Source organism: Miniopterus schreibersii, assembly GCF_964146895.1.
Source record: "Miniopterus schreibersii genome assembly, chromosome: 17".
NCBI classification, from domain to species: Eukaryota; Metazoa; Chordata; class Mammalia; order Chiroptera; family Miniopteridae; genus Miniopterus; species Miniopterus schreibersii.
The window spans coordinates 19,919,722-19,943,123 of NC_138117.1; the positions used below are offsets into that span (position 1 = coordinate 19,919,722).

The 23,402-nt window shown below is 41.7% G+C and overlaps 2 protein-coding genes across 2 annotated transcripts in view; one reads left to right on the top strand and one right to left on the bottom strand.

The window, feature by feature from the left end:
• The window catches only part of TOX (thymocyte selection associated high mobility group box), a 271,796-nt gene extending 263,204 nt beyond the window's left edge, over nt 1-8,592 (bottom strand). Inside the window, exon 1 of the mRNA XM_081117403.1 lies at nt 8,195-8,592. Coding sequence (XP_080973529.1) covers nt 8,195-8,296 — 102 coding nt within the window. The 5' untranslated portion in view covers nt 8,297-8,592. The remainder of the gene's footprint in view (nt 1-8,194) is intronic.
• Nucleotides 8,295-23,402, top strand: part of LOC308546953 (uncharacterized protein) — a gene marked incomplete at its 5' end in the record, with an annotated part of 34,755 nt that continues 19,647 nt past the window's right edge. The window contains 4 exons of the mRNA XM_081116495.1: nt 8,295-8,607; nt 9,595-9,663; nt 9,787-10,091; nt 10,261-10,375. Coding sequence (XP_080972621.1) covers nt 8,295-8,607; nt 9,595-9,663; nt 9,787-10,091; nt 10,261-10,375 — 802 coding nt within the window. The remainder of the gene's footprint in view (nt 8,608-9,594; nt 9,664-9,786; nt 10,092-10,260; nt 10,376-23,402) is intronic.

Genomic DNA, 23,402 nt, shown 5'->3' on the forward strand with positions numbered 1-23,402 from the left:
AGGGGGGAGATTACAGACGGTACCTACACATACCCCATTTTCCCAAGTTCACCTCTGACTCTCCAGAAAGATTGTCCCTTGCTGAAAGAATCACTAGTCTACAACTTTGGAACACACATTTATTCCACCAGGGTAGCAGAAGTAGACGAAATGGGCTGAGAATATAGTGATTTTCTAAGGAATTGTTGAATGTCTTTCACCACAGGATTTCAAAATAATCTACCTCTGTTGACTCTTTAATTGTCATAGGCTTCTTGATACAAACATAAATTATTTCCTCCAGGGGATACATAGAAGATTTGGACACAGGTGGATTAAAGTTTTAGTGTCAGGACTTTTACCAGACGAAGAAGGAAGTCAGGGCTCTAAAGAGAAGGGGGAGGGAATCATACCCTTTCACCGGCCTATTTATTTTGCCTAGGGAGTAAGTTAACACAGTTCTAAGAGCCCTCAGTTTTTATCTCAAATCTCCAACAGAAAGGAGTCCTTTCTTGAGAAAGGCCTACGGTTTTCCTCAGAAAGATCTAGTTCTTTAGTATTACTAGGTTATAATATGCCCAATTAAAGGCCCACCATTGTGAAAAGCATCTTCTCCCGTGAAATATGGCTAAATTTCTCAAAGCCGAGTGGTAATGAGGCATTCCTACGAGTCACTATGAGTTCCTTTATTGTTCTTGTACACATTGATAGATTCTGTATTTATGATAAATTCTCATGTATTTGTGGCTAGAAATACATAAAGCACCATGAGAAACATATTAAAACACACAGCCCTCAAACACACACACACACACACACATACACCCCTATTTCTCTGACTAGGTCACCCCCAGATAGGAACTCAAAGACTTTAATCAAAAGGCATTTTATTCAGAAGCTGACATTGCCATGGTTGTGGGTCAGATATATATATAAATTGTAAGTCTACATAGTGATTTAAAGTACTTTATATTTTCTTGGCCACTAGTAAAGCTTCTATCAACCAACCATGGCCCTCATTTAATTAGGAGCCCTTTACAGACAGTTTCATAAAAGTATATGACTCGGGAATGAAAAACAATAAACATTTGGCTAAAGCAGAACCATTTAAAAATCCAAAGTGAAAAATGAACAGAAAAACATTATTAGTGACACTGGTTTCATGACCCTTTAGTATTATAAATATATATCAGTGATAATTTTCCTGAGTGAAATGGAAATCTAAAGATAGTTTTTTAAAGTTAACTAAAATTTTTAACCAAGTAAGGCTTGAAGAGGTCTGGGAAAACACTGGTACATCCTGACACGAAAGAGCAGGGGGGTTCTTTCTGGCATTATCCTTCCTCTGGTCTTTTCTGCTGCACCATCAATATCCAAGCACAAAGCAATATAATGTTCCCATTTTCAAAATGAATGCTATAGGGAGAAACATGTTATAACCAGGAAAAGCTCATTCAGGTTAATGTGAATTCCATGTCTCAAAGTGTTATGGAAGAACTGCTATAATTAACAGTCTGTTGGCACTTCCATTATAAACCACATTTCTAAGCAGTTTATAACTCAACTGTTTTTAATGAGAGATTGCTCTTCAGGATTAAACTTGGCATGTATGGTTTAAAACAAAAAAAATTTCCTAAATTCATTAGGGCAGATGTTAGCTGAATCATCATGGTGTTCTGTTTTCCTAGCAGACAGTCTGTTTAACACAATTCACTATCTGCGGCTGGTCCTATCAGTCAGTGGAGGCCACAGGTATCTGACTCTGAAAAGTACACCTTCAAAGTAAAAGAGCCATTGGAAATATATCAATAACACCAAAGTGAAAGTAAATGAAAGAAAAGAAAGTATCTTTAAAATTGGTAGAAGTAAGCATTCCCATATTGAAATTTTGCTTAAATTCAATTGAAACAAACCAGGATGCCTTCAAGCATTTAGATGGAATGCTTCTTGCAGGCAGGAACTATAGTTTCGATTCTTGGGGCCATGGTATTAAGTACGGTTTACTACAATCTTGTTTTCTCCTCAAGGTATACATTTTGGAGTCTTACATTTGATTGTATACAATCTAAGTTTTACCTTGAACAGTTGATAACATTTTAAAATATAATTGATAGCATTAAATCACGTCATGATAATTACATTTCAGTTTTATTGAGATATAAGTATTCTACCTTATGACTTCCCAGAACCCTTGAGATTCACATTCAGATAGTCAAAATGTAGAATAATCAGTATCTAAATTTGATTAGTAAAATAAATTCTGCATGTTCACTATTCCTATTTTAGTTATCTATGCATATTCTGATGAGAAGACAGAAGTATGCTAACGCTTACTAATATTTACTGTAACCGTAATTCACCTAATTTGCTATATGCCAGCCAAAGATCAGGAGATCACAGTCCCATTTTCATACAATTTTAGTGTCTAAATAAAGATTTCTCACTGATAAGGGATGTCCAAGGGCCCATTTCCAAGTTCTATATATACTGTACATAAAATGTGGTAGGAGCCCTGGCCAGGTAGCTCGGTTGGAGCTTTGTCCAGTACACCAAAAGATTACAGGTTCTCTTTCTGGTCAGGGCACATACTTAGGTTTCGGGTTCAATCCCCAGTGGGGGCGACTATGGGAGGCAACCAATCCATGTTTCTCTCTCATATCTCTCTCTCTCCCTTCCTCTCGTTCTAAAAGTCCATTAAAAATATCCTTGGATGAGGAATTTTTTTTAAATGTGGTAGGAGAGGGGGAAATTATGAGAGATTAGAATATCCACCTCAGCATCATATCTATGTTTTCTTGTCTGTTATTGTATGACCCTACACCATTCATGCACATGGGGAATTGGGGAAAGGAGAATAGCCTAATTCATGATTTTAAAAGGTGGATAGGCGCCTGAGGCCTGGCAGATCTTGATTTCTTTAACCAGAAATAAGGTCAGGTACTAGAGGAAGAATGGATATGTTAACAATTGAGGGTGATCAGAAAAGAGTGCAAGGCAGTCAAGATAAACACAAGTACCTGAGGCAAAGGAGGAGCATCCAGATTAGAGAGTAGGGACCTCCCATGCGAAGATTACCAGTGTGGAGGAGAAAAGCAAGGGGGACTGTGGTTCCAGGATTGGGGGTCTTTGGGAAGGGGTTAAGGAGGAGGGAGGGAAAGGTGCCCGGCGAACAGGCCTGCTGCTGAAGGCAGGCACCAGTCAAGACAGGAAGGCTCACCAGCAGTTGAAAAATATCCCCACCTTTCTAGTATCCTAACCAAATGTTGGAAAGCACTAGAATAAATTATCCTTCATGGCTAAATAAACTCCCCCCACTCCAATTCTCTTGAATTGAGCCCACTTCAAAAAAAGTATGATGACAGGAAATAGACCCACATACCAAAAGCAACATTTGATACCCAGGTTGGGTACCAAAAAAGCCGTAAACTTGGCAAGTTCCCTACTTCATCTAGTCTCAAGTAGCTCACTTCTTTCCTCTGTTCTTAAACCCCTTGCAATCACATCATTTAAAAAAAATTTTATAATAAGCAGCCAATTAGATATTTAAATATCAGTTTAGTTTTTCTAACTAAGCAAAATATCAAAATGCTCCTTTAATATCACCATGCAGAAACTTTCAAAACATATGATAAGCCGGGAGAACACTAAACCATGTTTAAAATAACATTAGATACCTCTGAGCTCATAATTAAAATTTTTGCATAGACATTTATAATTGGAATTTGCAACACTGAAATACACCACAAAGTCAAGATAGCTACGTTTGAGGTTTTAGTATGATGATATATGATTCAGTGGCCAAAACCATATGATTGTTTGGTGTATGCTCTCTCTTACCTATAAATGTATTTAAAACATACTTAAAGACCTGAAAACTTATGAACGATGACAGCTAATAGAACTCCCAAGGGAGTTTTAATTATACTAACAATGTCCAAAGTATCAACTATGAATTTCCCAAAGTCCTAAAAGTTATGGAGGTGGATGGGAAACTAATCAAGCATGATGTACTAAATTGCTTCTAACCCTCCCCTTCCGCCTCCTCCCACCCTCCCCTGTTTTCTTACATTGATTAATTAAAGTAGAAATAATGACCCCATCCTAATGTGCTTATAAATTTTTTATTTTATATGTGATGAGTTTTGCCACAGGAAAACTCTAAATAGGTAAATAAGCTCAAAGGAGATTTTGCAGAGATGATAAATGAATCTTGTTTTTCTCAAAAGTTATCAGATGTCTAATATTAGCCCTGACATTTCAATGCAGAGTTCACTACAAGTAAGTCCTTCCTCCGATGTTTATATGAAAAGATCATACACTGTCCTTCCTCATTGCAATGACAAAAGCCCAATACTCCAAATGCGCATTATTTTTTACTCTGTATACAGCCAGTCTTAAGCATGGGTTTGTGCTTTGGACTCCCCTGTGCCTAACCCAACCTAAGAAAGATTCAGGACCTGATTCTGCAAAAGCAACCACTGAGAACAGTAAAGACCATTATTCCCTCTCCCACTGCTGGCAGAGGTCAGCTTCCCTGTCATTAGCCATGTCATAACATAATCGTATTACTACTCCTTATGTGGGCAGATACTGAGCAACAACTGAAAACATCACATCGCTGTAAAAATGAAAAAGTGCCATTTCTTTGTCCTAATTTAGCATAAAATCAGTGAAAACAATCTTCAGAAATGACACTGCAGGAAGAAACTGAAAGGAACTGTTATTACTTGGTCGGTTATATTTAAACTGGTGCTCTGACATCCTCAACTGGTACAAAAAATGGGACTGTATTTTACTACTGAACTCCAATTGTGAGCTCCTGCAACCCAATTTATTTTTGTAACATTCAGTTCAATTAAGGGACACAATGCTACTTAAAATAGTCTTAATTAGATGAAAAAGGACTGGGGTACCCAACTCTCAATGTGTGAAATATTACCATGCTTTAAGTTGCAAGAGGTGAAGACTGTGACTTCCAGCCTACATGCTTCTGTCCAGGCTCTGAGCTACACTGCATTTCAAAGGCTGACCTATATACAGCAACATGCCATCCGTCCGGGCTGTTTGTATAAGAGATCCTTTGCACAGTTGCCATAACCAACATCCTTCGCATTGTTCTCACTTTCTCCCACAATGGGCTATGTAAAAATGGAGGCCAGTTTGCACAGTGATGTGTTCCTAACGTAACGTGCTTTTACAATAGAGCGATACTAGATGAAACTGTTTCCACGAAATTCCTCCTACAGAGTTCATTAACTGAAAATATAAGTGGCATTTTGGCAATCTACAGAGCAGCGGTGCTAGAAAGTGTTAGCAGAGTGAAACCACCACACTTGAGTTTAGAAAAGCTTCAGGAAGAGGGCAGTCATTTTCTCTATTAGGGTCTCTTCTGACATTGAAAAAATGGCATTGGGGAAACTAGTTACAACTGCATGACACTGAAGCCCAGAAAGATACTAGTTCTGCTGGGATTTAGCACACTGATGTTAAAGTGCTGACAGATTTAAAATAAAGATAATTAATTTATTATCTTACCACCCTATTAAAAACAAATAAGCTGACAAAGTGACTGTTTCTCATAATGAACTACATAGTCATTGCACCTCTGAAAGAAAGAGGCAAGGTTTACATTGCAGTCCTGTCTCTTTTAAGGAAGTCTGCTTCAACTCGTTTTTACTAAACGCAGACACAGATTTCTTATTTCATCTCTTCCAAACTTCTGCCCATCCCTCATATCCTTGCAAATCCACTCGAGTCATTGCAAAAATGAAGCTAGTTGACTACATTGGAAGCAATTAAGAATGTGGAGCTGGACAGAAATTTTGTGCCAATGGTAATCATGACGGAGTAAGAAATACTATGCCTGGGCTTTCTGGGGCCTAGAAAACCTACTCGGGACATTTAATATAATCAGGGCTCGGTGACAAATACATTTGATAGACTGCTACACAGAAAAGGGCAGAAGAAAATGTTCTGTAAGAAACATTTCCATGAAGTCTCTTCCTACTGTGACAAGTACATCTTATGACTTTGCATCCTTAAAAATCCATTATTCCCTGGATAAGTTAAATAGAAGACTTGCAACTAGTCTATAGAAAGGGTTACTAATTTGCATTTAAAAAGAACAGTTTGCTCCACATACACCCGGTAGCTTAAAAGGAACTTCAGTGAGCTGGTAAAGAAATTCTGAAGACTTTCTAAATTAATTTATTCAATTCGCAGCACAACTCACTAAAATTATTTAAAGCACTTAATTGGAAAATGATTTAATATATTGAAGTAATTCTTGATTTTCTAAAGCATTTGGCTTTTAAATTAAATTGACCCTACTATCACAAGAATGACGACTGAAACGTGTTTCCAAGTCATTACCCTCATTTTGGAGTCTAAAATCACTGATAAATTTAATAAAATGTGTCCAGAATCATTGCCAAAGTGGTTCTGACCTTTTGGTTCGGTTACTACTGTGGAATATATCTTTATCATCTAAAATAGGACTGCTACTTTATTATTATTAGTAAGCAAAATTAAATGTTACAAACGCAAGAGACTTGCTTATCAAGGCAAAACGGATTTTAGAATAAAAGAACTATGTTACCAACTAATTGTGAAACTTCAGCACAGAAACTTCTCTCTCGCCAAAGTTACCAGTGCCTTCCAACTTGCCCCGGGCTAAAGGGCTCCCTTTCTCCCTTGCCCAGGACTAGATTTCCCTTGTTTCAAACTTGCTTAAACATCATGGGCACGCAGCTCATCCCTGTGACTGGGTCTTGCACTGCACACAGCATTTAGGAGCTTCTCCACGGGGTGAGATCTGCGGTTCACTTAACTCACAGCTGTGTGTGTGTGTGTGTGTGTGTGTGTGTGTGTGTGTGCGCGCGTGTGTGTGTGCGCGCGCGTGTGTGTGTCCCGATTGACCAAGTCTATTGAGTGGTGCAGAACCCAGGGGCTGAAGATGCAGCGCGATAAATACCTCTGTATCACGTTAAAACAAGCTGTTTCATGATGACTCGCCACCAGGCATATGTTAGGAAGTCCCAACGATTTATCCAGTGGAATTCAGCGAGGGGCCAACAGGGAATTGCCTGCAGGGGCTGCGAGTATCAGGCAGGTTTAGCACCGAGCGAGCGGGAGCCGCCACCTAAGCCGCTGGCCCAGCGTTTCGGGGAACTCAGCTCTCCCCGCCGACGTCCACCCCGCGGGACAGCTTGGCACGTCCAACAACCCCAAAGCAGCGATGGCCTTGGCCCCACGGCTGCTCGAAGGAGGCCTGTCCCTACACGCCTTCCCTCTCCGGCTGAGAGTTTGCGAAGCCCAAAGAGTAGGACCCTCCCCAAGCACCCCGAGGCTGCTCTGCGCTCCACAGCAGCTCGGGCTGGCGTCCCCACCCTGGGCCGCCCGCAGGGGCAGCCTGGCCCGGGTCCCCCCGCGGCCTTGGCGTCTGGGGTCAAGCAGCTATGGATGCAGCCCAGCCTAGGACCCTGCTCCAGCCCGGAGCCGAGCCGAGCGCGGGAGCTTTGGACGTGAACGCCAAGCGCTCGCCCGGCTGGTAACAAACTTGCAATTTCCGCGCGCACCCCCCAAGCGGAGCTGTCCCCAGACCCGGCTCCCCCGCGGCGCCCCGGCCCGCAGACCCGCGTCCGAACTGCGGGCTCGGCCGCCGGAACGCGTCTGGGAAAACAAAAGAGTTGTGGAGCAATTTTCCCGGCGGGGGGCGGGGGCGTCTCCAGGGTCCCCGCACCCCGACTCCCGGCTGCTCCCCTGGCAACTAATCCCGAGCAGGGAAGCGGTGCCACGAGCCCCCCGCTGCCCGCGAGAGGGAGGTAGGTGAAGAGAAGGGGCTGCAAACAAGCTGAATTCTCAGTCTCTGCCTCGGTTCCCGGACACCAGACACACCCCCAAAGTATACCGTGGTTTTCTCCTAATTTTTTTTTTTGAACGCCCCCCGGCCAACCTAGGCAGGGATCCTTAGTCGCGAACAGCAGGAAGGAAAAAATCCGAGCAGATCGCGTCACTTTCCGCACAACCGCGGCGCGTGACAAGCCCCCGGAGCCGCTCCGCGACACCGACTCCCCGGGCGCACGCGGGGCGGCGGCCGGCGAGCCCAGCGCGCCCGGGACCGGCCTCCGCCGCCCGGCCCGCCGCCGCCCGGCCCCGCCGCCCCCTCCCGGGACCGAGCGGCGAGAACACGGCGGAAACAAAGCAGAGCGTTCACCTTGTTGCAATAGTAGGGGTCCAGGCAGGGAGAAGGTCCCAGACAGGGAGCGTCGGGCGCCGCGGCGGGCTGGGCTGGCGGTGGGTAAAATCTTACGTCCATGTCACTCTCACATCAAGCAACTCCTTTTCTTTTCCGTTTTCAAAAAAAGTGTTCGGCAGAACAAGCTCAGACGGAGCAGAGAGAGGTGTCTGGACTCGGGAGTAAAAGAAACACCTTCCTTCCCTCACATCCGTTTGCGGTTTGTTTAAGAAGAAGAGGAGAAGAGAGAAAAAAAAAAAAAAAAGAAAAAAAAAAAAAGAGGGGGGAAAAGCGCTCAACTCTCCCCCAAGCCGCGGCGCGCACCCGTCCGCGCCGAGCGCGCAGCCCGCTCCGCGCCTCCCGGCCCCGCCGCCGCCGCCGCCGCCGGGCAGGTAACTTCACGCGCTCATTGTCCCCCCGCCCGTCCCCCCATCCCCGCCTCCCGCGCCCGAGCCGCCCGGCACACGCGCTCGCGCTCGGGCTCTAAGTGCGGGGCGTTTGGGAGTCTCTGAGTTGCTCTGCTTTTAGTTTATTTTCTCCACCTTGGAGGCCTGGGATGGCGTGTGTGTGGGGGGGGTGGCGGTGGAATAAGAGGGGGACAGGGCGTGAGGGGCGGTGAGCACCCCGGGCCGGGTGGGGTGCGTGCGCCGCAGGACGCGGGCGGCTCGCGGCCCAATGACTGCGGCTCAGGCCGGGGCTGGAGGCGGGCGGAGCGGGGAAGCGGGAGGAAAGCGCGGCCGGGCCCGGGACGGGGCGGCGGGACCCCAGGGAGCCCCCGCTGTGCCCGGGCTGCGCTCCCCCGGGCGGCGCGCGGTACACAAAGGCGCGAGCGAGCCGGAGCCCCTGGCGGCCGCGGGGCACGGCGGGGAGCGCGCAGCAAGGGGGCGCTGTGGCGCACGACCCCGCCCCCGGCCGCCCGGCCCCACCCCTCGCTCACCGCCCCTCGGCGGCCGTCCCACTTCCATCCCCGCGAACCCCACCTCCCGGTCCGCGGCTTTCCCTACCCCGCGTCCGCGCCCGCATCCCTGCTCCCAGCCCCTGGAAAGGTGACTGTTCCACGCAGCGCCGTTCTTGGGGACCCGGAAACACGCAGAGCGCGCGAACCCTCTGTGCGCTGTGAGTGGGCTGCTGTCCCGGGGACGCAGGGGAACCTCAGGGTGCGGATGAGCCGCTGTTCACTCGGGTCTCCAGCCCTCCCCTGCCGTGATCTGTGCCCCGCGGGAGGGTTGGGGAAGCTAAGGCTGCCTAAGGACTCGCAGAAGAGCACAGGGGTTACCCAGAGGGTAAAGAGGGGAGCAATGATCCGCACACTCGAGAGGGCTAGAGGGGGAACACGTGGGCTGGCCAGCTGCCCATTACGGGATTCTTGTCTTTAATAGTGGGAAGCCCAGCAGTGCTCTCAGAGGTCCGCGGACCCCCTGGAAGCATTGTCCCCATTTCTCTGACTGGTAAGTGGGACGAAGAGATCACCAATCACGTTTTCCCGCCTTGCCTCTTAAACCCCGGTACTTGCAGCGTCGTGTTTCCAGGTGGTCAGGAAAGTTTCGTGTGCCTTGGCCGCTGTCCAACAGATTCATCGTCGAGGCTCTGTCCTTGGTGGGAAGGCCATGCAGGAGTGGGTAATACTGACCTTCTCGGGAGGAAGCAGCCCCACGCACTAGGACCCAAGACCCTGGGAAGAGCCTGGCCTACTTCACCTGTTGCACTTGTTTCTGGCACCAGGAGGATTCTAAGGCGTTGCCGCCCGCACAGCCTCCTAGTGCTCGTCCATCATCAGCTGCTCCGCGACCTTCCCGCAGCTGTGTGCCTCCTCTGCAGTGGGAGAGCGTCAGCACGTGCACGCAGGGGAGTCTGGAACAAAATCTACCGAGACAGTGTAAGCAATGTTCAAAGTAACATGCTTAGGCACCTGTTCATGGCTCCTTTAGGTACCTTGAGTTAAGCATTGCTTTCTGCTCCTTACATTTGTCTCTTAAGCCAGTGTTTTCTTTCTTCCCCTCGTCGTTTTATAAATAGCAACAATCCAGCTTTCTCTCTATCTCAAGATCGACATGGTGAAGATTGGTGTAGGAAGAAAGAACTGCAAGAAAAACGAATTCCTCTCCACTAGATTCAGAAGAAATTCCATATTTACGGGTCCTTCAAGGCACACACAAAAAAGTAAGAAATAGAAAATATGCTTTCCCCCTTAATAAAAGTATTTATTTAAAAAATTAAATGAAGTTTTGTTTGTAACTTCAGTGTTCAGAATTTCCAAAGTAGATGCTAAAATGTGCCTTCCATAATAAAAACAACAACAACCCTTTTAGGTTAAAGTTAAATATTTCTTAAGCTTAAGTTTCTGCCACCGATCTAGCATTTATTACCAACATACTACATCATTTCAAAATACAAATTTTAAAACTCCATTGGAACCCATAATTGCTTTTTATTTGATGGTCCTGTGAATGTCAGGAAGGTGAAGTGGTTTGAGGTGGGAGCAGTATCATTTTCAACGTCTTGACACCTGGGGAAGATAATGACATCTCTACTTTGCTCCACAGACCTTCCACTTTTCTCTATCTTAAGGAAAACCCAAATGCATGGGACCTGTGTGTCCCTCCAGTTAATAAAGGACTTCCACGTGCAGTGTATAGAGTAAAAGTGATAGGTTTGTGCATGGAGTGGTGTGATGGCTGAAAATGTGAGCTGTTGACCTAAAAGCTCGTAATCCTAGTCACTCGTATATGGAGAGTAGACCCGAAGGTCAATTGGGGTGGGGACAAAAATGGAGTTAATGATTGATCATGCCTACGTGATGAAGTCTCCATAAAAATCCCCGAAGTATCTGAGTCAGGGAGCTTCCTGGTTGGTGAACACACGGAGGTGCTGGGAAAATGTTGGTCCTGAAGAGGGCATGGAAGCTCTGCGCCCCTTCCTATGTACCTTGCCCTAAGCATCTCTTTTTATCTGGATGCTCATCTGTATCCTTTATCACATCCTTTTATAATAAATTAATAAACAGTAAGTAAACTCTTTTCCTGAGTTCTGTGAACAGCTCTAGCAAATTAATGTAACCCAGGAAGGCAGTCTTAGGAAACTCTGATTTATAGCCAAATGGCCAGAAGCCTGGGTAACAACCTGAACTTGTGATTGGTGTCTGAAGTCGGAGGGAGAGCAGTCTTGTTCAGCTGCGCCCTGAACCTGTGGCATCTGATGCTGTCTCCAGGTAGAGAGTGTCAAAACTGAGTTAAATTGTGGGACACCCAGCTGGTGTCACAGGATTGCTTGATGTGGAGAAAAAGCCCACATATCTGGTGTCAGAAGTGTTGTAAGTGTGCTAGTAGTGAAAGCAAATGAGACTTACAGGAGGAAGGCTCAGTTTCTCCCAACTCAGGTGGGAATGCGAGTGTTAATCCAAAAAAAAAAAAAAAGGAAAAAAACAGCTCTAATTCCAGTCAGTCATCCATAGAGAGTAGACCACAAAGACCATCTCAGAGTAATCTGAAAAAATACTCCATTATAATGAGTGTATTATCAAGAAAAACTTGGGGAAAATTAAGTAGCTAAACCTCTGAGTAAATCTTATGAATTTGGAAGATAAAATAGTAGAGTGACATTATGTTGCTTGTCAGTTTCTAGGACATTCAACCTTGTATCATAGCTAGGTTTACTCATTTATTTGTCCACCATTTATTCTTTCGTACATTATTCAACGAAGACAGATGAGCAGAGCAAAGCACTATGCTTGCTATGTGTTGTGTATAAGTTGACATATAAAAAAAACTAAAACAGTTTCTGCTTTAGATGTATTTATAGTCTCCCAGAGCAGTATTTTCAACCTTGTCTGGTCAGTGGAGTCACCCTAGAAGCTTAAAAAACACTCATTCCTGGGTTCCTCCCCCATAGATTCTGACTTAATCATTTAGAGTAGTGTCTGGGCACAGGAATTTTTTAGTGCTCTCCAGTTGGTTTTAACTTTTAAGAAAGATTGAGAAACACTGGTCTAGAAGGAAAGGTAAGATGGGCACAGATGGAATGTTAAAAGCAGGAAATTTTAGTAAATACAGTTTACTGGCTGGATTGATATTTTGTGTTGGCTTTTCCCAGGGGACATTGAGGGTCACCACTACCAGGACCCCATCATCTGCGCGGCCCTGTTAGAGAAAGAACAAACTGGCAATTTACTCCATTACTCTAACTAAACATAAGTGAATTAGTTTATAGGTCCAGATTACAATTTGGTCATCCGAACTAGGAACTTTATAAACTTTAATTGCCAGAAAATGTGTGTCCGTGAACAAAATATCTCCTTACTAGTACTGAAGTAATAATCTATGAAATGTCTACCATGTCCCAGGCCTGGTCCTAATTTCTTTACATTTAATTTCACTGTTTCATTTAGTTTTACAAATTTCTTTGGAAACCCAAACCAGTAATTACAAACCACACTTAACATTTGATTTTGTTCTCTCAACATTACTTGCCTTCATTTTAATTATAGTTTCATAATTGTTATGTTTTCAACTTTGAAATTATTTGCATTTACCACATTTTATGTTTATTGACTCTTTGTACTATGTAGGTAAGTCCTAAATCTTGTCACAATGCCTCCAAATTACATACAGAATATGTTACTTTACGGAAAATATCCTCTGGACAGTTAATCCCACCCATGATTTATGAGAGTCTTATAAAACTCATTTAGCAACAAAACAAAAAAAATGGCACTTCTTGAGGGCATTTTTGGTTAGATTTTCAAACTAGTTTTTCTTGACAGGTAGAAGTCCTCTACATATTGACTACGGGAATGGAGCATCTTATAGAGGGATTTATTTTGAAATGCCAAAATTAAAACTAAGCTCAAAGCATGACATATTTTATAACTAAATTAATATTCAGTCTTTCACTGGCCTCCTCTTGAATACTAGCTGATGCCTCAATCTCTCCTGTAGAATGAAGCCTCATTTTTTAAGAATCCCATCTATTTAACACCTCCTATGGGCCACATTGTACTATAAGACATCTTGGTATTCATGTATTTACAGGTTACCCTTTGTAACAAGATCATGGGGTGAAATAGCTGTTTGTTTTCTTAGAACTTAACCAACATTGAGTCCTACACATTTTAAAGGTTCGAAAAACATCACCAATAGTTTTGATGAGAAATGTTTACTTTTTTTTTTCAGCTTCCCAGTTAGAATTTACTGTTGTCCAGAGTTATTCAATATTTTCCTAAAGTAACTTAAACGGAAGATAGAATGATATGCAATATGTAATATAATGCAATGGAAGAACACAGAGCACTGAAGTTTATTTCCTGGGGAGACTAGTAAGAAATGACTAGATTGTAAGTCTTTCAACCAGAAAATAAAGGATTTCAGAATGATGAGGAAAGTTTGAAGGAAATGACATAGGGCCCACAGATACCTCACATGGTACTAAATGAGTCATAAAATGCAGTATTTTTTACATAGTATGGGAAGTGTGCCATGCTTGTACCATTGAGTGTGGTACAGTACTTTGATCTGTAACAATATCCAACATTTGTGGCATAATAGCTATAATAGGACTATTCAGCTATTTTACATGGCAATAATCCAGTTCTCTCTCATCAGGATAAACTGTGAGGACAAATCCTTTCAAAATCAGAATTAGTTCCTTGTAGAAGAGTGAGGCACAATTATCCCTTAAATAGGAGCAGCTGCAACATGGCATCGGCCTGGAGTGTAGCAGTGAAGTGTTTTTCCAATGCAATTAAATGGATTTTTTAATGCAAACTAATATTCTATAAAAAGTCAATTGGAAGGTGGGTAGGTATAGAATTGCTGAGATGAAAGGAACAATCATTTTGCTTATGGGAGTTAATATTCCTGCCTTAATAAATCCTATTTTTGGTGAAAATGGATAATCAAGGCTCATATTTTCCCAAGAAATAGGAACCAGAGTCATACAAAGAAAAGATAATTCTGGTTTACTTGTGTACTCCATGTCTTATTTTGAACTATGTTCATAGCTATGTTTTGTTGTTGTTGTTTTCAAAAAAGATATGGTGAGTCAACAGCAACACTTCAATTTAAACAGGAAAGGTAGCACTTGGATGGAAAAACATAAATATAACTCATAGGACTTACACTAGTCAGCGCCTATGTCCAGAGAGACACAAAGAGGGATGGCAACTTTGTTTTTTTACCGCAGAGATGATTAAAGGATTGAAAAATAAGACCTTTAAGAAAGATTAAAGCACTTGTCTAAAGAGGGTAATGCTGAGAGGCAATGTAATATCTTCAAATCGTGTATCTCAAGATTCTTTCCTAAACAAGGAGAGAGCACCTCCACAGAAGATAGGACACGAGGAAATGAATGTAATACTAGAGCGCTGAGGTTTAGTCACATGTGGAAAGAATTTCCCCGGGTGATCTTTAATGCAGTGCCGAAGGAGAGTGGGGGCTCTCCATAGAGCTAATTTTAAAATCTCTGCACCCAATGAAAGTTTGTCAGGTTACCCATGACCCACTGACACCTGTCCTCTTCTTGAAACAAGCCTTCTTTATATATGAAAGACCAAGTGGGCAGAGGGATTGAACTTAACTCTAATTATCTGAAGGGTTTCTGTGCTCGTAAATTTTGGATGGCCTAAAGTGAAGTTCATCCAGACAATGAACCAAGATGTCTCTTGTAGTTCTTTGAAGCCAAATATATATTTTTTTTACATTAGGTTTTGTTCCTGACCATTTTCAAGGAATGTGGTTACAGAGAAAAATAGCAAACATCTGATTCTGCAGGCAAAATTTAAGATGTGATGTAACCTAGGAATTAAAACATGTAATCATTGAATGTTACTTTAAATTAAAAAAGAAAAAGGGTACTCTCGCATGATGGGGATGGCCTTTCAGGATGATCTCAGAGCCAAAGATGAAAGAAAATACATCCTCTTGCTTCACTATAGTCTATTTTCAAGTGTAGCTTTCATGTCACTAATTCAAAAATCACAGTTTTAAGGCAGAGAGACTCTTCAGCTCCCCTTCAGGCTGATGGCTGCAGTGAATTCCCGCTCCTCCCCTGAAATCTTCCGGCGTTGATTAGGTAGGTGACTCCTCGCCCTCCCCTGCCCCGGTTTACAGCAGTTCCTGCACTCGGCCCTGATGAGGCACTCACTGCCTCCTTCCACTGTAAGGCCACTTACCTTGACCTTTACATAAAGCAATTACCTGTCTGTCTATGTATTGCTTAATGTTTCCATTGAGTTCCTAATGGCGGTCCAATACGTCTGTATTAATATGTTTGATGCTGATTATAAGCTCCTAGAGGGAGAAGATAGAATCTCTTTAAATTGGACTGATGGCCTGTATATCTCAATTCTTTTTAAAAAAAAAATTATTTTAGAGAGAGTAAGGGGGAGAGAGAGAGAGAAACATCGACTGGCTGCCTCCCTAATTCACCGCAACTGGGGATCAAACTGGAAACCTAGATATGTGCTTTGACCAGGAATTGAACCCGCAACCCTTACGTCCATGGATGATGCTCCAACCCACTGAGCCACACTGGCCAGGGCTCAATTCTTTTAAAAGTGCTCTTTGCAAGAAGACAACTTAACTTAGCATATTTTTCCTTGGTCTCAGAAAGAGTGAATTTAGGAAGCTACTGGTAAAGATTCAAGGCATCATAATATGAAACACCCCTTCTTCAATAAGACAGGTTGGAAAAGAGTTACAATAGTGGTATATTTTCTGTGTGCCTCATCTGTATTATTATGGCCGAATATCACTTTTAATTAAGGAAACCATTATTAAGGGCCTTCTATGGGTTAGGTGCCTTAAGTAACATTATATGTCAGTTCTCGCCGCTCCTGCGCCCTCATCCCCTTGGCTACTGGGGGTTGAAAATTTTATGTTTTCTGTCTGGCCTCCATAAGCAATTCTTACCTCTAAAATAGAAGTTGGCTGGAGAATAAATGGAGAAAACAGGATTTGAAACATAGAGAAGAGTATGAACAAAATCAAAGAGTCTTTCAAAACAAAGAAAAGTTTCAGAACAACTAGATCAAGCAATTGTGTATTTGCTGTAGTTTTCAGGGTGCCTTGGTGGGGGCAGGGGAAATTTGAGGGGATATGAGCAGTGAGGGGAGACACAGAGAGGGAGTTCAGGTCACTGAAACTGTGTCTAACTAAGAGCTGGAGCTTTACCTGGAAGAGATTAGGGAATCTTGATGGACTTTAGTATAGGACCTGACTTTGATATATTTGTATTATAATATTGCATGGACAATGGAATTTTTTCTGTAGTCTTTAACCTTAATCCTTATGACATCATTGTAAGGATTCCGTCAGCAATTGCAGGGGCTCATTGCTAAAGGAGACAGCAGGTACTCCTTTTCCTGTGATTTTGTTAATCTGCCATTTTAGTACCTGTGGTATATACAGAAATTCAGAAAAATATTAAACTACACCCTGTGGCCCTCTGTGATCTACCTACCTCCCCAGCCTCATCTTTTCCCATTCTTACAATCCTGCTCCCCTCAGGTGCAACCTCAACACTTTACATTTCAGCAAATACCAAATTGCTGGGATAGGACCACAGTCCCTTAATCTGAATTCTGAGATTCTAAAAGCTCTGAAAATTTAAAGTTTTTTCATGACACATTTGATAGCAATATCTAGAAGTAACATCTAGTCTAAACTGATGAGAGGCTCTTTATAGCATATATTGATCCTACTCAGTAAATATTCATATGTTTTGCTGCAGAAATATTCTGGTTTTGATTAGGGGGTGATTCTTCAAAAGCTGCATCAAGGGGAATATTCAAGGGTGGGCAAAAGTAGTTTACAGTTCTTCATATGGAAAAAGACACGCAGATTATGATTATTAGAAATGCTTTATTAACTCAAAAAGAACGTCCAATGGCATAGTGCTCTTACTTTTGCCCACCCCTATATGTAATATATGGTATAAGCTTTCAAAAATTCAAAAATTGTGAATTTCAGACACATTTTCCCTGTAGGTTCTCACATAAGAGATTATGGACCTGCACTTGTAGTAACTTAAATTCCCCATGATTTCTGCTGAAACAAATCCATCAAGAAATAATTTATCTACAATAAAGTCTAGTAATTTTAAATGTACAATTTAATGAGTTTTGAGAAATGTATACAATTGTGAACCACTGCCACAATCATATACAGAATAGCTCCATCAGTTAAAAATGTTCCCTTGGGCCCCTTGGCAGTCAACCCTCCCTCTCAGCCCCCACTGCTCAGAAACCTCTGACCTGATTTGGATCACTCTAGTTTTGTTTTTTCCAAAATGTAATATCAATGAAAAATTTCAATATATGGTCTTTTATGTCTGATTTCTTTCCCTTAGCATATGTGTTTGAAATTCACCCACATTGTTACGTCTGTTAGTAGCTTGCTCCTTTTCATTGCTGAGTAATGTTCCATTTATGAATATAACACAATATAATTTCTCCATTTGCTAATTGATGGGCATGTGAGTTTCTTCTGGTTTTAACTACTCTGAATAAAGCTGCTGTGAAAACCCAAGTACAGGTGTTTGTATGGGCACATGTTTTCATTTCCTTTGGGTAAATATCTAGGAAGGTGAATGCTAGATTATACGGCAAATGGGTATTTAAATTCATAAGAAAATGTCAAACTGATTTCAGAAATGACTCCCCTCTTTCACTTCTACCAGGAATGCATGAGAATATCGGTTGCTTAAAATCCTTGCCAACACTTGGCATTACTAGATGTTTTAAGATTAGCCAGTCTAGTGGGTTTCTAACAATATTTTACAAATTTGCATTTTCCTACTGACTAATGATGGTGAACATCTGTTCATATGTTTCTCATTAGTATATCTCCTTTGATCAAGAACCTACTAAGAGTTTTTGCCTTTGTAAAACTGGGTTGTTTGTCCACTCATTACTGAGTTGTATTAATTTCTTTATATATTCGGGTGTAAGTACTGTATCAGAGTCTACAAAAAAACCCAAAAAAGCTACTAAAACTAATGTTAGTTTAGCAAGGGGGTTAGTATAGCAAGGTGGTCAATATATTTCTATATATGAATAACAAACAATTAGAAATTTTAAAAAGCCCATTTATAATAGCATTAGAAAATTTAGGCATAAGTTCCGTTCAGCAAACACTACTTGAGTGTTAAGTTATATGCTCCAAACTTACAGAAGCTTTTTGGCCCTGGATGGTCATCTGTTTTCATAGTTCCAACTACAACTCATTTTCCAATTCCTCTCAAATCTGTTTCCTTCCTATTTTCTGAGTCCCAGATGCCTATTTCCAACTGTCTACTAGTTATATCTGCCTGTATTTCTTGTCACCCAAACTTGGCATATATGTGTAAATCTTGATGAATACAATACATTTATAAATCACTTCATACTGGAATACATATTTCATTTAATAGTTGTAGGCAATACCCATGGTTAATCATGGCTCTCATCATTTCTTATTTCTCACTTGGACTTTTGCTGTAGCCTCCTTACCTATAATTCAGCATCTATATACCTACCATGACTATCAACCTAGAAGAAACTGAGCACACCGTTCCTCTGCTTAAAAACTTCCAATAGCTTTCTGATGCCCAAACGTACAAAACCGTGTTCTCTCCTGCAAATAAATAGCCACACGTGCTTGCCTTATTTTCAAGAATTTACTCCTAATGTTCCCTTGGCCTAAGAAGAACATCCCACAACCACGTAGCCACATGGCAGATCCTGTTCCTTCAAGGGCAAAATCAACAGATACACTGTGTATTTCTTCATTACTGTGTTGTAATGTCTTGTTTATAAACTCTCCTTTTGTTCTAGATTGTATCTTAATCAGCTTTGTACTTGCAATATCTGGTATAGAAACCAGTACAAAAAAGCTAGTTTTATTAAATATATTGCTTTTGATTAATCTCTTTACCTTTTCACCAAGTCCCCCAAACCCCCCTACCCTCTGAAAGCTAGTTTTGAAGGGGCACTTTTTTTTCTTCTAATTTTGAGGTGTTCTTTCCAATTTTAGGTGCTATTTGGGAATGTCTTTTTTTTTTTTATGGTGAATACAGTAGTTTAAAAAAAGATTTAGCTACTTCCTTAGCAGTGGTTTATCTCTCCCTCAGAGAAAACCAGAATGAATTTTTTAATACAATGATTGAAAAGGTACACTGAATCTTCAATTTAATTATTTCAATTCCTGCAAAAATAGGTCTTTCAGAAAGGCTGCTGCTTGGTAAAATGTGATAAAGTTCCAACACATTCTTTAAAATTGTAAATAAATTTCCATTCAAAGTTTAATCTGTTATTTTCACATAAGAAAACTCATAAGTTTGCTTCCTATTGATTTAGTATCTTTGCATCTAAAGTTTCAGCCAGTATATAATCTGTTTCTAGAAGCTTCCAGAGGCGTTTGGTACATATCAGTGAATGTTGCCTATTGTTATTGATTTTGGAGTTAAATAAGGACTCCACAGGCGGTATTCTACACCCCAGCTTGCATTTCTAGTCTTATTTCTTTAAATTTTTGTGTTTCTACCAGATCAGATAACTTCATACTCTTTTAACATGCCCTGACTTTTTCTGGCTTCCATGTGTTTGTTCATGGACAATGCCCTGTCTTGCCCCCACTTCCTCCTGTCTTCATTATTACCCTCTTCTTTCTGTTTTCAGCTTGACTGACACTGCCTTCCTGAAACTCCTCCTGGTCCTTCCAGCTGGATCTGGGCTTTCCCTGCTCTCATTCCTGAAGAAGCCCTTATTGGTCATTCTTTTATGAGATTTCTCATAATTCTCCTTGTGCTACAGTCATATGTATTTTTTTCTAACTCCCTCCTCAATCTGTTGCTGGGGCAGGATAACCATATTCTGTTCATCTCTGAGGCCCTGGCAATGCCAAGCACAATTTCTTAACAAGCACTCAATAATTAATTATTTAATTGAATTGAGTTCAGATAAATTGTTACTCCTCATTATGTGTGGACAAAATAATTATAGCAACTTCATAATCAGAGTAAGCAGTAGAGTCAAGATTTGAACATGGGCAATTTACTGCACTTTACCCCTGGACTTTATTGCCTCTATAATAGAAAGAATAGCTGTTGGTCCACCTATATAAAGTAGCTCTAATCACTAAAATATAAAAATGGTCCTAATGAGACTGAACACTTTCTCCTTGACAGTATGCAAGAAAATTTTTTTATTCTGTCTGTGATATTAGTTTCCAAGAGTGGGAACACATAGTTATTTAAGAACATCCCTTTAATAAATTAATCTTGATCTTATCGGCCATTGGCTATCTGAATTCTTTTAGAACCTATACATACAGGTGTAAAACATATAGACATAACCACATTTACTATATACTATTGGACTGAGTGGCACAATGTGAAGACCTGTACTATTGAGCCCTGCCCAGTGGCTCAAAGGTGGCAAAGGTGGATTTAGAGCCAAGGATATGGGATTTGTGATAAGCCTGACCTAGAGCTCAGGGCTTTATTCTGGGTCTTTGGGCTTCAATAATCTGGACAAAATAAGGGAGCTGCAAAACATCTTTTTAATTTCAGTGTTGGGACTTGAAAATTGAAAACGGGACTCTAAAATATAACACTAACTTAATCTGTTCCCACGTGAAGTAGCCACTTGTTTTAATTGAAAGCACCGTTGTATTTATTTGTAGAAGATGAAAAAGAACTGACAGAAGGAATGAGGCAGCATTGAAGGCCCTTCTGCAGTTTTAGATACATGTCAACCAATTTTTCCTTAGTGGCTGGGCCTTTTCCAGGGGATAGAAACAGCCCAAAGTCTCTTTTACAATGCTCTTTAATAGCTGTGTCAAAATCCCCCGGAATAATCTGCAATTGTTCTTTATTTGCAGTTGAGTTTACTTTATTTTTACCATTTGATGTTTCAAGTCAATGTGCACTTCTTCATGATCTTGTTGGAGAGCCACCTTTCAGCTCAGTAGTGCTCTGTTAAAAATATCTTAAGTGGGTTTTCTACTTTATAAACTAGTGTACAGTTTCCTGTCTCTAAAACATTTTGAGTATGTGAGGTTCTGGCAAGATATAGAAATGACAACTCAGATTAAATAATGCCCACTGTCAAGTGATCAGACTGAAAAGGAATCATACAGAAATGAAAACTCTAGACAACTTTGGCCACTCTCCATGGCTCTTGCCCACTGCCTGCTGAGTGGTCCAGTTCCAATGGCAGTGAGCACTGGCAGCTTAGAAGAATGCTGGCCTCCTGCTCCAGGCCAAGAGAAATCATACCAAAACAAGTCCAGTGAGTAAGTTTGCCCTTATATGTGGTCTATGGGTACTTGCAAATAAAGATGGGTCTATGGTTTAATTGACCTGGCTAATTAAGTAAGCTTACAAGAATACTGTATATTGAGAAATATTTCCTTTTCTCCCCTGTTTTCCAGATGACACTATTTGGCTTGCTTTGCTCTTGAAACTACCACAATGCAAGCAGCAATTTCTTCCAAGGGAATAGAAAATCCACTTCTAATCTCTTGGCTAGTGTGTACTTAGTGGTGGTGGAGAGGATGGTGTGTGGATTAAGAGCCCAGGCTCTGGTGTCCACCAGCCTGGGTCTAAATACAACTAATGCTATTTGCCAGGCTTTGGGGAGTGAATCCATCTTTTGATCCTCAATATGACAAGGTTGCCAATAAGAATATAGTGCATAGCTTATGGTAGGTAGACTCACAAAAGCTGTAAAATTTATTCACACTAAGAGTAAGGCACTGGTTTAAACTCCTTATATGTATTATTATATCCTAATTTATTGAAGAAGAATTTGGGACACAGAGAGATAAAGTGGCCAAGTAGAGAAGACCCACAGTGGCTAAGTGCCAGCGAGAATTCCAGCCCAGGCAAGTGCCTTTGCACGTGTACTCTTTCACTATGCAAAACTGCCTTTTCATAGGCATGGCAAAGTAACTCCTATTGCCTCCAGAGCAGATACCTGAGCACTCAGTATGCTGAGTGCTCCTGAGAGGTGCCGCAAGGCACATGCAGTCATCCTGAGTTGGCGAGGGCCCACAGTTCATCACTGTCTTTGCAGGTCTTGGGTTGGGCGTCTGGAAGACAATAGAGTCCAGAGGCTAGAGTTGGGCCTCTGCCACCTTGCTGAGCCTGCTCATCTCTGAGCTTTTTCTAGATGCCTGAAGGGAGATACATTTTCTTTCCCTCATTTTCTGGCCTAATATTTCTGCACTTCACCACCCACCATGCTATCCTTAAACATAATTAGCCAAAGAAATAAAGGAATACTACCGAGGCTGCTTTTTAAGACTCTGTGGGCGGGGAGACTCTAATAAACATGTCTTGTGTATTAATTAGACATGCTCTTTTGGCTCACCTGTATTTCAAGATGTCCCACAAATAATACACTCATTGTGAAGTCTTCCCTCACCTCCTCATTCCAGCTTGAGTGTTTGTTCCTCTTTTATGATATCGTCCACCTGCTGCTATGAATTAGGCATATTGCATTAGGAACCACTTGAATGACCTCATTTTAACTTAATTATCCCTTTAAAGACTCTGTCTTCAAATACAGTCACATTCTGAGGCCGGGGGTTATGGCTTCAACATATGAATTATGGGGGATACAATTCAGCCCATAACAAAGATACAAAATATATATTGATAGATAAACAGATAGATACTTGATACATAGAGATATGCTTCAGAAACAAACTAAGTAGAATAAACTCCAAATTGTCAGCAATGTTTACCTTTAGGTTTAGGATGGGAGAGATAGTATTTGCTTTTTACAATTCTAAAAGATCTGAAATTATGCATGACTTGTTCCATTTTGAGTTTTCCAGGATTTGTAAATAAAAATAATAAAATATACCAGAAATATCGCCTAAAGGAAACATCATCATCAGAGACACAAACTGATTAGATGTTCATCAGTACTGTTCCTAATTCTAGGGACACAAGAAAACTACACTTCCCAGCTCCCCCCGCAGTTAGATTGAGCCCATGTGACTAAGTTTTAGGCAAAGGGATGGGTAAAAGAAAACAAGCCACTTCAGGGCTTGGCCTTAAAACATCTCCCATCATCTCCTTACCCTAACTATTTCTCTTCTCGAGAGCTCGTTAAATACAGAGGATGCAGTGAAGGAATTCTGAGGCCACTCTCTTAGGTGTCGGGAGCACATGGTGCAGGAGGCTGAAGTTTCTGAGGCCCTGC